The 14,067-nt window shown below is 45.0% G+C and overlaps 2 protein-coding genes across 8 annotated transcripts in view; both read right to left on the bottom strand.

The window, feature by feature from the left end:
• Nucleotides 1–117: 117 nt before the first annotated feature.
• LOC133510536 (tetratricopeptide repeat protein 39C-like) lies at nucleotides 118–13,046 on the bottom strand. Of its 2 annotated transcripts, none has more exons than XM_061838569.1 (14): nucleotides 12,041–13,046; nucleotides 8,626–8,674; nucleotides 7,005–7,133; nucleotides 6,000–6,114; nucleotides 5,442–5,823; nucleotides 4,345–4,513; nucleotides 4,157–4,250; nucleotides 2,609–2,716; nucleotides 2,409–2,518; nucleotides 2,183–2,306; nucleotides 1,999–2,096; nucleotides 1,829–1,933; nucleotides 441–479; nucleotides 118–354 (listed from the first exon to the last, which is right to left on the bottom strand). In XM_061838569.1, the coding sequence occupies exons 1-14, from the start codon at nucleotides 12,184–12,186 to the stop codon at nucleotides 265–267; spliced, it is 1,758 nt and encodes a 585-aa protein (XP_061694553.1). In that variant the 5' UTR covers nucleotides 12,187–13,046; the 3' UTR covers nucleotides 118–264. The 2 variants fall into 2 exon arrangements, with proteins under 2 accessions (XP_061694553.1, XP_061694554.1); XM_061838570.1 differs by having other exon boundaries at nucleotides 8,626–8,778; nucleotides 12,041–12,174.
• A 41-nt stretch (nucleotides 13,047–13,087) lies between these two features.
• Nucleotides 13,088–14,067, bottom strand: part of si:ch211-241e1.3 (laminin subunit alpha-3) — an 84,636-nt gene continuing 83,656 nt past the window's right edge. For all 6 annotated transcript variants that reach the window (XM_061838559.1, XM_061838562.1, XM_061838563.1 and 3 more), the window contains one exon: nucleotides 13,088–13,913. In XM_061838559.1, the coding sequence (XP_061694543.1) occupies nucleotides 13,768–13,913 (146 nt within the window). In that variant the 3' untranslated portion in view covers nucleotides 13,088–13,767. The remainder of the gene's footprint in view (nucleotides 13,914–14,067) is intronic.

Here is a 14,067-nt window from a genome sequence, read left to right as displayed (position 1 = left end):
TAATAGCTTAAAACGTACATACCATATGAAAGAGGACCGAGTTCAACAGCAACTACTGCTGTGCAAGTGAACTGTAAAAAGTTGTCTTGAGAAATTTGTGAAAAAAACATTTCCACATGGAGGAAAAATGCGCAGCGTATTGCTAAGGTCAGCCAACCTTCCCCGTACAAACCGCAGAACGTTGTTTCAAAATGCCGCCGCTCAAACATAAATAGAATAAAACGTTTTACTTTTTTTTTTGCCCCTGCTAAAAACGTCCCCGCTTCAAGGCGGAGCTGCGGTTCGCACGGAGGCGAGCGCCGAGTGGATCCGCACGTGAAGTCTGTTCTCGAAGTCGTAGCCGGCGTAGTCCTCCTAAAAAAAAAAAAAATAAAGACAAACGCCCTTCAAAAGGAGCAGCGCATGTGTGACGCTCGCCCGGCGACGGCGCAAAGTCGTACCTTCGCCTGGAGCATCAGCGCGTGGCCTTTGGCTGCGGACTGGGGGGGGGGGGGGGGAGGAAAAAAAACCGCAATGTCACCTTATAGAACAAACATAGATGACGTATTGTGATGACAGGAAATGGATGTTGAGAACATCGCATTATCTGGATCCAAAACAAACTTACAGGCTCTCTGCACATTTGACATTTCAACTAACCAACCTTACCCCAAAACCAGAGCTTGAACCCGAACCCCATCTTGACCTCATCGCTCACCTCGCTGGTGACTGAGTACACCTTGTACATCACGTACCTTCACCTCATTAACCCCGTTTTGAAACCCAAGCCCTGTATTGACAGCGTACTTTGAAACTTGGACCTCGACTTGAAACCCTACTTTGAAAAACTAAGTCTTGAAACCCTAACCTAGTTTATAAACCCTAATTTGAAAACCTCAACCCTATTTTGAAAAACTAACCCTTTTTTCAAACCCTATTTTGAAAATCTAACCTTTTTTTATGCTCTTAATTTGAAAAACCAACCCTTTTTTCAAACCCTATTTTGAAAATCTAACCTTTTTTATGCTCTTAATTTGAAAAACCAACCCTATTTAGAAACCCTAACTTTAACAAAAGCCTGATTCTGTTTTGAAAGGCTTACGGCCACGTCACCCTGAGAACGTCAGATCTCGGAAGCTCAGCGGGTTTGGCCCTGGTCAGTACTTGGATGGGAGACCGCCTGGGAGAACCTGGTGCTGTCGGCTTCTCTCCCTTGCTAAAACGCAGAGGGGCTGTGGCAGGAAGGGAATCTGGCCTGAAACTGCGCCAAACAAATATGCGTTCATCTGAGATGACAAAGACTGGCGACCCCTAACGAGACAAGCCGAAATTCTGTTATGAAACCATACTTAGATATTTGAGACTGCATCGAGCAATTCAATTTTTGCTAACAATTACCATAATTTTCCGGCCTACGAGACACTTTCACACTTTCGACCCTGCGGTTTATGCGGTGATGTGGCTAATTTGTGCATTTTTTTCTAACGGCTGCAAGGGGGCACTCGAACGGGAAAGGTGAGAGTGACACCGGTGGAATAGATGTGCCGAGGAAGTGACTTTTACCGGTCCGGCCCTATTCGCGCCGTTACTGTTGTTGTAGCGTGTTACTGCCGTATCTCAGTGATTTTTAACAGTATGTTTTGTTTAGTTTTTTTTTTTTTTTTAAACGGGTGTGATGGTCTGAGCGCTCCCCCGTGCTGAAAACTCTCCTTGTGATGAATGCGCATGTTTCCTCGATGGAGCCATTTTTTTTTTATTGCACGCACAACAAAAGCCCATGACGCTAAAATTAATAGTAGCCGTCGTTAAAATGTGAGAGGTGACCACGGCCGGAGCGTCTGGTGCCCACCTCGGAGTCGTCGAGGAGGACGCAGGCCAGCTCGTAGCAGGCGTAAGGCTGCACGTACGAGTTGCTCAGCAGGCCCACCTCGTCGCGCGAGGCCATGTGGAAATACTGCAAACAAAAACTTTGCAGTATTGGATTTGATTTTGCGCTTTTGCCGTTAATATTTTAAATACCTGAATGGCATCTTTAGTCTTATGGAGGCATTTGCTTATGGTGCCCAAAAGCAGGTTTTTCAGCCCCGCGCAGGAGCTGTCGTCGATACCCTGGAGGACTACAAAAATACACTTAAAAAAAAAAAAAAAAATCCCTCATAAAGTACCAAAGAGTAGACGCGACTAGCAAAGAGTGGCGCGGTACCTTGCACCATCGTGTGTAGTTTGCTCCTGGAGCAATTGCAGAGCGCTTTCCACAGATACAGAATCTCAATGATGGAGAGGACGCAAAGTTCTTTGGACAAATTGGGGACCTTCATCTTCTCGGCCTGTCGGGACGCAACGAGTTACAAAGGCGACTTCCAAATTGCCGGCAATACGAGGACTACAATGAATAAAACGACAGCGTCGGCGGCTGGCAAGAAGGCCACCTTCTTCATGGAGAACAGCTCGATCTGATTGCTCTTGCGTTTGAAAAGTTTCTGGACGTCGTTGAAAACCCCCAAGGCCGCCTGCAGGTCTCCCGTGGCGCCTTGGCACACTGCCGTGTGAAACGCAGACAAACACGGGGGGGGATCAGGGGCCGGTCCAAAACCGCAAACCTGTTGCAAGAAATGGACGGGATCGGCACCTGCTGTCAAGTAGGCGTAGTAGCACTGGGACCACCGGGACTCGTCCTTCAGACGCTCGAAGGCTTTGAAAGATTCTGAATAGTTCAGCTCGATCATGTTGCACCAACCTACAAGATAGACGCCGTCAACACCAAAAAAATACAAATAGTAATACATATTCATGTAAGGATGAAGATGAAAACAGTCCGTCGACTATCGTGTGGCGGGGGGTTGCTTTGCTGGCGTATTTGATGAGCAGAAATTCTGACCCCCCCCCCCCATCCCGTACAGTAGTAGTACCGTAATTTGTCGAGTATATGAAGTATAATGCGCACCCCCAAAGTTGACCTAAAAAAAAAAAAAAAAAAAATCAGGAAAACCATTGTACCAATGTATAACGCGCACCAACAATTTGCTCAAAATAATGGGAATTATCTGTATTTACATTTTGTTGGGTTTGTACTTCTATTGTTTTTCAAAAAACAATCATTAATAATAATAATAATTTTTGTGCACGTGCCAATATAGCCGTAATATAATCTCGGGACAGGCCACAGGACACGCTTGTCCAGAACAGAATCCCTCAACCAACTAAAATATATGCTCAATGATGGCATAACATTTTATTAATACTGTGGATAACACATATTAGTCTGAAATAAATATTGAACACTGTTTGACTAAAACATTTTTTGCATTAAATATTTGTGCGTAGTGCAGTTTATCCTCTACATCCTTGGCCAAGATTTCAAAAGAAAAATCTGGCTCATCGTAGTCTACCTTTGGTGACTTGGTCCAGTTCTGGTGCCCCCTGAATTCATGAACAGTGATCCGATTTTGCTCCCACGGGATGTCGTCCTCTGTGCCATGCATGGCGTTTGGGGGGAAACTTCTTTTGAATCCCAAAAGTTTTGGTTCCGCAGCGCAGCCTCTCGCCCGCTTGACGCCGTAGCACCTTTCACTATTGGCGCCAGGTGGCTATCGAAACAACGTGAGCTCAAACTACGTAGAAACGTGGGCGACGGGCACATTTTGAGTTTTGAGTTTGAACTCACATTGTTTTGATAGCCACCTGAAGCCATCGAGGCGAGCGATCGTTGTTTCGGACTGCGGCGCAACTTCCGGGTTGGTTGGCGTCATCGGCACGAGTGACGACACATTTCTTTTAAAAGCGCCTGCACAACGAGCCCTTGTAGTCGACATTTTTTTGTCTTAGTTTAAACAAAATCATGGGCAGCCGTTTCTGATCTTTGGTACAGTAGCAACAAGCATGCTATGCTAACAATCCAAAAATGAAAGCTTCCGGTGGAGCTCTTGAGAGCTCAGGTTGGGGGCGCAATATATATATAAATGTGTAACATTAGACATCGAAATGTATATGTATACGCTTTTTTTTTTACCACGCTATTTACCTGTATACGACTATACAAAGTTTTATTTTTCATCTATACCTAAGTATAATGCGCTATATTAACTTTTTGAAAATATTTTTGAAAAAATTTGCCCATTATTTGAGAAATTACGGTACTTCTTCTACGACCTCAGGCAAAAGTGTGGCAAAAGCTTACCGATTTCATACAAGCACACGTGCTGGATTTCCCTCTGCTCCGAGGCCAAGTGCAAGGCGTCGTTGAAGGACGTCAAGGCGGCGCCGATCTGACTCTACGCACGCACACACACACGAGGTTGCGTGAGGCGCGGTTGTGTTTTTTTGTGTTTTGCTGGCGTGTTGGCGTGGCGACAGACGGGCGCTGACCTCAAGACGCTGGACTCTCCCTTTGAAGAACATGAAGAGCGACGAGTTGGGGTAGACGGTCTCCCTTCGGCGAAGGATGGCTTTGGCCTCCGCCAGGCCCGAGTGGGTGTCGCTGCCGTGCAGGGCGAAGAAAGGCTGCACTACCGTGTGATACCACAAGAGGGCCAAGCTGTCGCGGGACACACCAGAGCACACAAAGACAAATCTCAGCAAATAAATAAATAAAAACGGCACAACTTTCAAGCATCCTGACGTGAAAGGGAGCCTCGGTCGGCTAAAAAGAAGTCACAGGGACGCCAAAATCAAACCAAAGAACAAGCAAAGCCTTGGATGCCAACTGAACGGCGCCACTTGTAAGACATATTTTGCAAGAAAATGTCAATTTCAAAACTTCGGACAGAGATATTGGGGATCAAATAAACTAATTGGACATAATTCATCCCTTCCTGGGTCAAACCATCATAACTTTATTCACTGGAACGCCGCACTATTCCTGCAAATAGCAAAATAATAGTAATAATAATAATAATGGGTTTAAAACTGACAATGCCAATAAACTGCAAACTATAATACCAAAGGAATTTAATACCAGTTCAAACTAACCTTACAAAATGACCTTTAATTAAATGGCATACAGATTTTTTTTGTGTGTACACATTTGTAAGACAAAGACTTCCAGCAACAACCCAGGCTAAACTTAGCTCCTCCCCAAAATACAAAGCTTGTCTCTCTCAGGAAAGACGTATTACTTCCGCATACTTCCTTGGACCAATTGCTGTTCCATCCATCCATCATCTCTTAGTTGCTTATCCTCACAAGGGTCGCTTATCGCAGCTGTCAACGGGGCAGGAGGCGGGGTACACCCTGAACCAATCGCAGCCAATTGCTGTGAATATATTCATTTTGGTGCCGAAAGAGTAGAAAAAAAGTGAATCGGTGAATTTGTGAATCGTGAGTGAACACAAATATGCGCGGGATTGCCGTACATCTCCTTGAAAGCATATTTTTCCCTCGTTCTCGTTCCCGTCTGTACACCCAATATGGAGGCACGTGCGAATGGCGACTTTGAATCCAGATGCAGAAACGAACGTACTCACGTGGCTAAGGGGGCCTTCATGTCCTTACTCTCGCTGGCGTAGGCGAGCGCCGACAGGCCTTGGAGACGGTCGCCGGGGAAGCCCAGCAGGTTGACAATCTTGAGGAGGTGCGGCGGCACCATGGAGATGCACAGGTGGAAGAGGCCGTAGCCGAAGCTGACCGAGCCTTTGAGCCGGTCCAGGTCTTCGGCGCAGACGCCGTCCGAAGGCGGGGAGGACGCGCGGTCGGACGGCGACGACGAGGCCTGCTGCTCGGGGATCTTCTTCCTCCTCCTCCTGCTGCTGCTGCTGCTGCTGCGCTCCTGCCACTGCGTGATGTCGCTGTAACATTTGTCGTACACTTTCCAGGCCTTGCGGAGGATCCAGCCGCCCTTGATGTACGCTGCGGAGAATCGGAGACCCGCACGTCATCGGATATCGCTTGCTGTGCTGGGAATCATTTACTCAGTACATCAGCAGTCAAACAGAATATTCAGAGGAAGGACATTTTATGGAATTACCAATTATCACATCAGATATTCCAATCGATCTGTAAATATTGGCCCTCGAACAATTTACCCGAGAGTTCTTGTTTGGTGAAAGCCAGCACGGCAAGGTAAACCTGGCAGTCGGCGATGATGATCTGCCTCTGGAGGCGTTCCACAGCGGCCGCCCCCGACCTCCGAGAGTCCGTCTGCGCGCACACGACAAAAACATGCTCACGAGTTCACATTTTTCCTCTTCCGCAATTTTCAAACACGCCCCTGGAAAGCTAAAGAATCTCATTTGCACTCCCTTAAAAAGCATTGCAGAAAATTCACTCGGTAATGGGAGGGAAAATGTAAGCGAACCCTAAGATTGAATAATTTAGCAGCAATAACTTCCAGCAACTTTGGACCATTCCTTGTTAGAAAACTGTTGTAGTTGAACAAGACTCCTGAGATGGTTGGACTCAATGAAGCCCCCCGAAAAACCCCGGAAACAACATAATGCGCGTGGCGCAAGCAGCTGGCTGTTTTGTTATTGTCAATTTGAACGCCCCCCGAAAAAAAACCCAGAAATAACATGACGCACGCGGCGCAACCAGCTCACTTCTGTTATTCTGTCTAACGCAGCCTCTGTACGCAGACGTGTCCCGGTAGAGACTATTTTTTCTTCTTGTCGAGGACGACCGTATTAAACCACAATCATGGCTCCCAAAAAAAGTTTACAACGCTGGGGGCCGAGTCGCTACAGATACGGCAATGCACTCCCAGCCTTGTGTACTCTACTACTAAAGCAAACATTTTAAGCAAAAAATCAATCTATTTCTTAAATTATTTTATTATATAAAGTATTTAAACTATACATATATATTTCTACTATGCAGTTTATTATCAGGAAAATCTAAAAAATGCTTTAAAAAGCCAGATTTTTTTTTGGCTTGGAACGCATTATTTCTTTTTCCATTCATTGCAATGCGAAACATCGATTCGGTTTTCGAACAAATCACTTCTCAAACGGTTTTCTGGAACGGACTGTGGTCGAGAACCGAGGCATCACTGTATGAGAAATGATTATTACAAAAACATGCATCTGACTCACCGAGCGCTTCATCTTGTTTTTTAGAGTTTGGATGACGCCGGCATTTTCGCTCTCGCACAGCCTCTCCGTTGCTTTGAGGTCCTCGGACGCCAGCTGCATCTTCTCGTCTTCAAAAGTCATCATGGCATTCTACGCAACAAGTCAAAGTGAAGGGGACAGAAATTTCAAAGACATTTTTTTGGGGTGGAAAATTTTGCTTCAGGCCGCTGAATATTTTGCTACCGTTTATAATAGTCCCTTGTGTATACTGTAGTATGTATTTATGCATATCTATGTGCCACATTACACTGCTGCTCACACTTTAGAAGCGTTTTATGAATAACATCTTTATGGTAATAGATACCGTCCCGGGAATAATCACTGGCAGATGTCATTACCACAGACACGACAGTATTGGCATCTGTAAAGCTAAAGTTTCAAGGGAAATTAGTACTGTAATACAACGCTTTCAAAGTCTAGCTGTGCCAGTAAAATCAGTATTTAGAAGTGTCATCACATTTTGATTTTTCTTCGGCTTCTTGAAATACCGTAATTTCCAGCCTACAAGCCGCAACTTTTTTCACACGCGTTCAATCCGGCGGTTTACGCTGCTAATTTCTGCATTTTTTTTTTCTAATGGCCCCAAGGGGGCACTCGAGTGGGAAAAATATATGTGCAGAGGAAGTGACTTTTACCGGCCGGCTATTTTAGTGCTGCGCTAGTGTTAGCACTGTCCCAGGGTGTTGCTGCTGCGTTATGTTGTTGTTTAAGTTTTTTTTTTTTTTTTTTTTTAACCGGCCCTGTCAGCGCCGCGCTAGCATTTGTGTTCGCGCCACGCTAGCATTAAACTCTTTCTGTGTGCCGTCTTTTTTTTTGTAAATACAATATCTCGTGTTTCAATGTGGGCACTTGCGGCTTTTACACAGCTGCGGCGTATGCATGTACCAAATGGTATTTCCTTTACAAATGTACTGGGTGAGGCTTCGAACCAGGTGCGCTCTGTAGGCCGGAAATTACGCTACTTTATTGCACAGTAGAAGAAGTAGCCACAACAAGAAGAGAAGAATACTTAGCGCAGTTTACATGAATTAAACAGAATCACATTCAAAGCATTAGGACCGTAGCGTAATTCAAGTTTAAGAAAATGTGTTGTACTTTTTTTGCTTATTTTTTTTTTTACACTCTATGTACCCAGTTGAGAATGTTGAATCCTTACATCAAATAAATTTGAAATGAATCCTAGTCTTATATGTTCGTCATTGGGAAAACTCCAAACCGATGAACTTGAGCTGCGAGCGCCGCACGAGGTGCTCGGGCCACGCTGGGGAAAACCTGCAGTACAAAGTGACCCAAAATATTCTAATCCTGGATTAAACCTTGGATTCTTGAGAGTGCAGAAAACAGCATAAAAGACAAGGAAAAGTGGGAATGCTGAATCAGGATCTTTTGTGATAAAGAATCTTTATAAAGCATCATTTAGATGACAAGCAAGCATATCTTGCTCTCAGTACTGCTACAACTACTCCCCCTCTTATTTTAATGACTCGGTTATGTTTTCAAGTTCTCAAAGCAAAGTACAACAACTTGAGAATCTCGGTTAAACCGCCATTTGCCGTGTCAGCGTGCGGCGTTGTCGACTCACCAAAAAACTGACGAAACTGGCGCCAAAGCTCATGAGGGGACTGTGGTTCCTGCGGTGGGAAAGGAAGGACAGAGCGCACATCAGCACATCTTGCGGACACTGACCGGACCCTTTTCGCAGCATTCAAACGTCCTGACGATTGACTGGGATATCCTGCAAAAAAAGTCTGCAGGTTCTTAACGAGCCGGTGTTGTTCAGAGCAGAATATTCCAGCCTGGAGGAGCTGCCACGGCGTCAACTTGACTTCTTTAGAGAGCAAACTAGTTGAGACTAAATCAACAGCGCCTATGCTCGTCTGAAGCTAAGTAGAGCTTTCCATTTTTTTTTTCTTCCATTTTCACACAGTCAACAGAATTTTTAACTTAATTCAATTACAGGGGGTGCATCACTTAACAATGGTATGACCTAAGAACGTTTTGAGGTTCCGCAGATCCGTAAACAGGAATAAGCAGATGAGAATATGCCGTCTTGCCGCACAAGAGGCGCTGCTGTATTTACTGTGATTTGAATTGATCGTTTTACAACGATGCCTTACAAGTGTTTTTCATATTAAAATTATTGGAATTATGACTTGGGCGGCACGATGGATCAGCTGGAAAGCGTTGGCCTTACAGTTCTGAGGTCCTGGGTTCAATCCTGGCCCCGCCTGTGTGGTGTTTGCATGTTCTCCCCGTGCCTGCGTGGCTTTTCTCCCGGTGGGCACTCCGGCTTCCTCCCACATCCCAAAAACATGCAACGTTAACTGGACACTCTAAATTGTCCCTAGGTGTGATTGTGAGTGTGACTGTTTTGTCTGTATGTTCCCTGCGATTGGCTGGCAACCGGTTCAGGGTGTACCCCGCCTCCTACCAGTTGACAGCTGAAATAGGCTGCAGCATGCCCCGCGACCCTCGTGAGGATAAGTGCCGGAGAAAATGGATGTATAGATGGATGAATGTGAATACGCACCACCCATCCTATCACCATGGTTACCAGGTCGCCAACTGTCAACCATTGTCCCTGTTACGTGATCGTGTGTGTGTGTGTGTGTGGGGGGGGGGGTGTCATGCATTAAAATTGGGGAGACTGTTGGCGGGTGGGGCAATGATGACCAGTCTCCGCCACCTTTACCCTGGCCAACCAGCTCTCCTCAGGATGTCATCATAACCACAAAGTACCCCGCATGCACTGCGGACATGGCATCTGTAAAGCTGAAATTCACAATGGAGTTCAATGGAAAGTACCATTAGGTGCATAGAATCGTCATATACATAAACCATGTTGATTGTGTGTACATATACACACATCCCGTAATTTCCAGGCTACAAGCCGCGACTGTTTTCACACGCTTTCAAGCTTGCGGTTTATGCGGTGATACGGCGCTAGCGCACCTGGTTATAAGCCTCGGTGCACAGAAATAATTTAACGCTAGCGCTAGCGTTAAACCCTTTCTGTATACCGAGGCTTATAACCAAGTGCGCTCTGTAGGCCGGGAATTATGGTAACTACAAGATTTCACCCCAAAAGTTGAGTAAATACACGCATGAGGAATTTAAGGTAAACTAGTATTATTTGTTAAAATCTTCATAAAACGCACACGACCATCCTGTGACACATTCATGCAATATGGAACAAGGATACTCTGATACTCTCTACATTTAAGACCGAAAATGGGGCAGGAGTAAGTACAGCGACGCATCGGCGGTGAACAAGTGCATATTGTGCGCATGAGGATGTTTTGGCAGTCACGGGGCTGTTTGAACATCAGCAGCTCGACGCGAGCGTGCAAACATTTGCTGGAGGCTGTTTGAACACGACAAACGTGTCTATTTGCGAACCGTCAAGACCGTGCCGCGACAGACCGGCCTGACACTGATCGCGACTTTGATGATTCCTAATAAATTGAGGAATTTAATCAAGCGACAGCCGACGGAACGCGCGTAAAACTGCGGTGGCTTCGACCCGATGACTCAAACGCAGTCAGAAAGGCGCAACACGTGGACGCCTGTTACGTAGGAAACCTTTGGAAACGCACGTGGACGAGAAAAACATACACAGCTGAGACTCAAGTAACGCAGAAACGCTGGGTGTCAAACTCAAGGCCAGGAAGACGGATCTGACCTGCCGCAAAGCAAAATTATAGACGTCAATTTGCAAGCTTCTTTGGCAAATCTGTACCTAAATTTTAAATTTCCATTGATATATATATATATATATATATATATATATATTAAATAACATTACTACATCACATGTTTTATTTGATACCAAACCACATTCTACACATATTTGACCCACAGTTGAACAAACTCATATTTGTATTCCAATTTCAAAAGTGTCCGGGTGGGCGGAAGCCCACGCAAGCACGGGGAGAACACGCAAAAGTCAACAGGAAGGCTGGAGCCCGGCCAGAATCAAACTCGCAACCGAAGCAGGACATTGGAAGATGACTTTGGAAGCGTAATTACAAATAAATTACTCTGCTGAAAATCTAGTAGATGTCCAACTATTTCAATCACTATATTATTTTCTTATTACGTTAACGTTATTATTATTTCTTCTTAATTTTGAATGAATACATCCACAAGACCGTTGGATGGTTCCTCAAAAAAAAGAAAAGATTAAAACTATCCATCCATTTTCTGAGCCACTCATCCTCGCAAGGGTCGCTGGAGTGCTGGAGCTAGATTAAAACTATAGAACATTAATTTGCAAAAAAGCCCATATATGTTCTTTACACAAATAATAAACAAACAAACAAAAAAAAAACATAACAAATGTGTGTTGTTACCATATGCAAATGATATCATGTTAACCAAATGACAATTGTGCAAATTTTACACAATATTGCTTAATATGACATACCGAGTGAATTTTCAACCAAAAAAAAGGCCAAATGATGATGAACCTGATCAAAAGTCAACATGCGTTCATGGGTTCAAAAGTATAAGTACTGCATGAGATTTATTATTATAAACATTAGCCAAAGTACAATAGATTGCATCACAAAGTGGCACTTGAGGTCATATTTGTAAAAATGTGTCAAGTTTGAGACTACGGCACATGACCTGAGACAACCAATCAGAAGTCATCGTGAGAATGCGGATGTGATTTTGACAAATCTATTTTACCAACTAAAATTTTGCATCACAAAGTGGCACTTGAGGTCATATTTGTAAAAATGTGTCACGTTTGGGACTACGGCACATGACCTGAGACAACCAATCAGAAGTCATCTTGAGAATGCGGAAGTGATTTTGACAAATCTATTTTACCAAGTAAAATTTTGCATTGATGTCGCTTTCCAAATGCAAGTGCAATTCAATGAGTGGCATGTTCTCCCGGTTCTGTAACGAACAATGATTACGGAAGAAAAAGTTTGTCACGAAACGACATCATCTCGCGACATGTCATCATCGGGCAAGTCGACGCTCACCTGTGCGCCCTGAAAAGCGCGTCGCTCTCCTTGAAGCCGTTGTTCAGAAGCATGTTGATGCCCTTCAGCGCCAGCTCCGCGTCGTTCACGGGCTCCCTTTCGTCGTCGTCCGCGGCGTCCCGGGTGGCTTCCGTCGGAGTCGCCATTGGAGGCTGCCCGACCGCCGGCGGGCCGACAAGAAGACGGTGGCCGAGAGAGGAGGCTCCCTGCTGGGGGCGGCTGGGCTGTGGCCGCCCGCCGTCTCGCGCTCACGCTTGTCTGTTGACTTAAAAGCTAAACAGTCTCAGACAGTCGCGGGTAAAATCCCCCATGTCGATTTTGCCCCTGGCAGTCCGGCGTCCGGCGTCTGGCGTCTACGCGTCTCTGGTGACGTTCTGACGCCGATTTTGGTGAGTGCTAACCCGGCCCGGCGTGCTGCCCTCGTTCGCCCGGAGGAAGCCTGGTACCTTCAGGGGCGCTTGGAATTGTGACAACTCCGGTGGCGTACGCGGAAAACAAAACGAAATTGCTGCGACTCTGAAACGCAAATGACGTAACAGCTTTGATCACCATCGTCTTAAATGTACGGGCGTGAACATCTGTGTTTCTACAAGGTATCAAGCAAACTGTATAAAAGTAAAAGCAGAACTAGTTTTCACCATAATGTACGTTAAAAGCAAATCAATGCGCGATGACGTCACTAGAGTAGTTCTCCAAATGAAATTCATGCCACGCAGGTTACTTTTCATTGCGCTTTGATACGGTGATTACACTTCCCAGGTTCTCCTTTTAAAAAAAATCCCACCAGATTCTACACATGGAATCAAAATGCTATTTATTTTGCTTAGTGCAGCGATTCCCAACTCTTGTGAAATTCTGCAATTTCCCGAATTACGACAAATATGTATTTTTTTTTATCCATGCCACCGATGTACGGTAACTAAATTGTCTTCCACTTGTGAGCACAATCTAGCTCTGTATCCATTTTGTGACGCAAATGTTTGAAAACTGGTTTAATGGCTTCTAACAGCAAATTAGCACACTAAATAAACACAAAGACTTTTCAGCCTTGATTTATAAAGAAATTTAATTGGCAGTATTACAAAATGGTTTACAAATCAGTGGTCACGAAACAGGAATGCAAGTTATTGTATTTTTTTTTTTATTAAAGCTCTAATTGTGATTAATTTATTAATTTTTTTCCTTCCCTTTTTGCACGCAAAGGTAAACATTATCTGAATCGTGTGCATTGTTCTATTTTAGTCTTCAACAATGTCGACGTCGTGCATGCTGTTGTCCCGTGTAAACCAAATTGAGGGGGTCGAGGGCCACTCGGAAGATTGCATGCATAAGGAATGCCACAAAAAAAAAAGAAAAGAGAAACGCGGTCATAAACGTGTGGGAATCAAAAGGGGGAAAGAAGCGAGCGCCATCATCTGCAAATGGTACATAAATCTTTGTTGTTGACCACATTTTTCATATTGTCTTCTTAAAGTGCTGTTATGTACTGTACACTGCAGCCTCAACTGACTAATAACATATTTATATATATATATTAAAAAAAAGAAACCAACCGTTGACGAGTTGGTGCATGATTTCAAAATAAATACATCCATCCACACGCACGCACGCACGCACACACATAGACATTCTCTGCCTTGTTGGTGACAGATTGCACATGGTTGTTGTTTGGAGGTGGTCCCAGGTTTGAGCCAAAGCAAAAGAAACAAACAAGGCAGTGACGGGTTTCAGCCCGGACATTCCTTGAGGTTGACGGGCCCGACCACCGACGGCGACCTGGCGAACGAGACGGACTCGCCGTCGACCTTCATGTCCTGGATGCAGCCCACGAAGGACGACGCGACGGGCGGCGTCTGCGTCGACGACAGCTCTTCTGCGGGCAACATACCAATATTTCAATTCATCACGGTCGGTCCTGACGATACGGACTAAAGTATTGAGCTCGTGCACCTACGTCATCAAATCACGTCAATGGCCGGAAGTGCCGGTCAAACAAACCATTCTTCAATGCTAAGTCGGTTGGAGAC

Source organism: Syngnathoides biaculeatus, chromosome 13 (assembly GCF_019802595.1).
Source record: "Syngnathoides biaculeatus isolate LvHL_M chromosome 13, ASM1980259v1, whole genome shotgun sequence".
In the NCBI taxonomy this organism is placed as follows: Eukaryota; Metazoa; Chordata; class Actinopteri; order Syngnathiformes; family Syngnathidae; genus Syngnathoides; species Syngnathoides biaculeatus.
The sequence above is the reverse complement of the archived record's forward strand: the minus strand, read 5'-3'. Positions and strand labels throughout refer to the sequence as shown.

Coding starts and splice junctions, on each gene's coding strand:
- LOC133510536 (XM_061838569.1), bottom strand. CDS start 12,186: ATGGCGACTCCGACGGAAGCCACCCGGGACGCCGCGGACGACGACGAA. Junction 2,307..2,408: donor AGCTGTTCTCCATGAAGAAG/GTGGCCTTCTTG, acceptor GCGTCCCGACAG/GCCGAGAAGATGAAGGTCCC. Junction 355..440: donor CGCTGATGCTCCAGGCGAAG/GTACGACTTTGC, acceptor TTTTTTTTTTAG/GAGGACTACGCCGGCTACGA.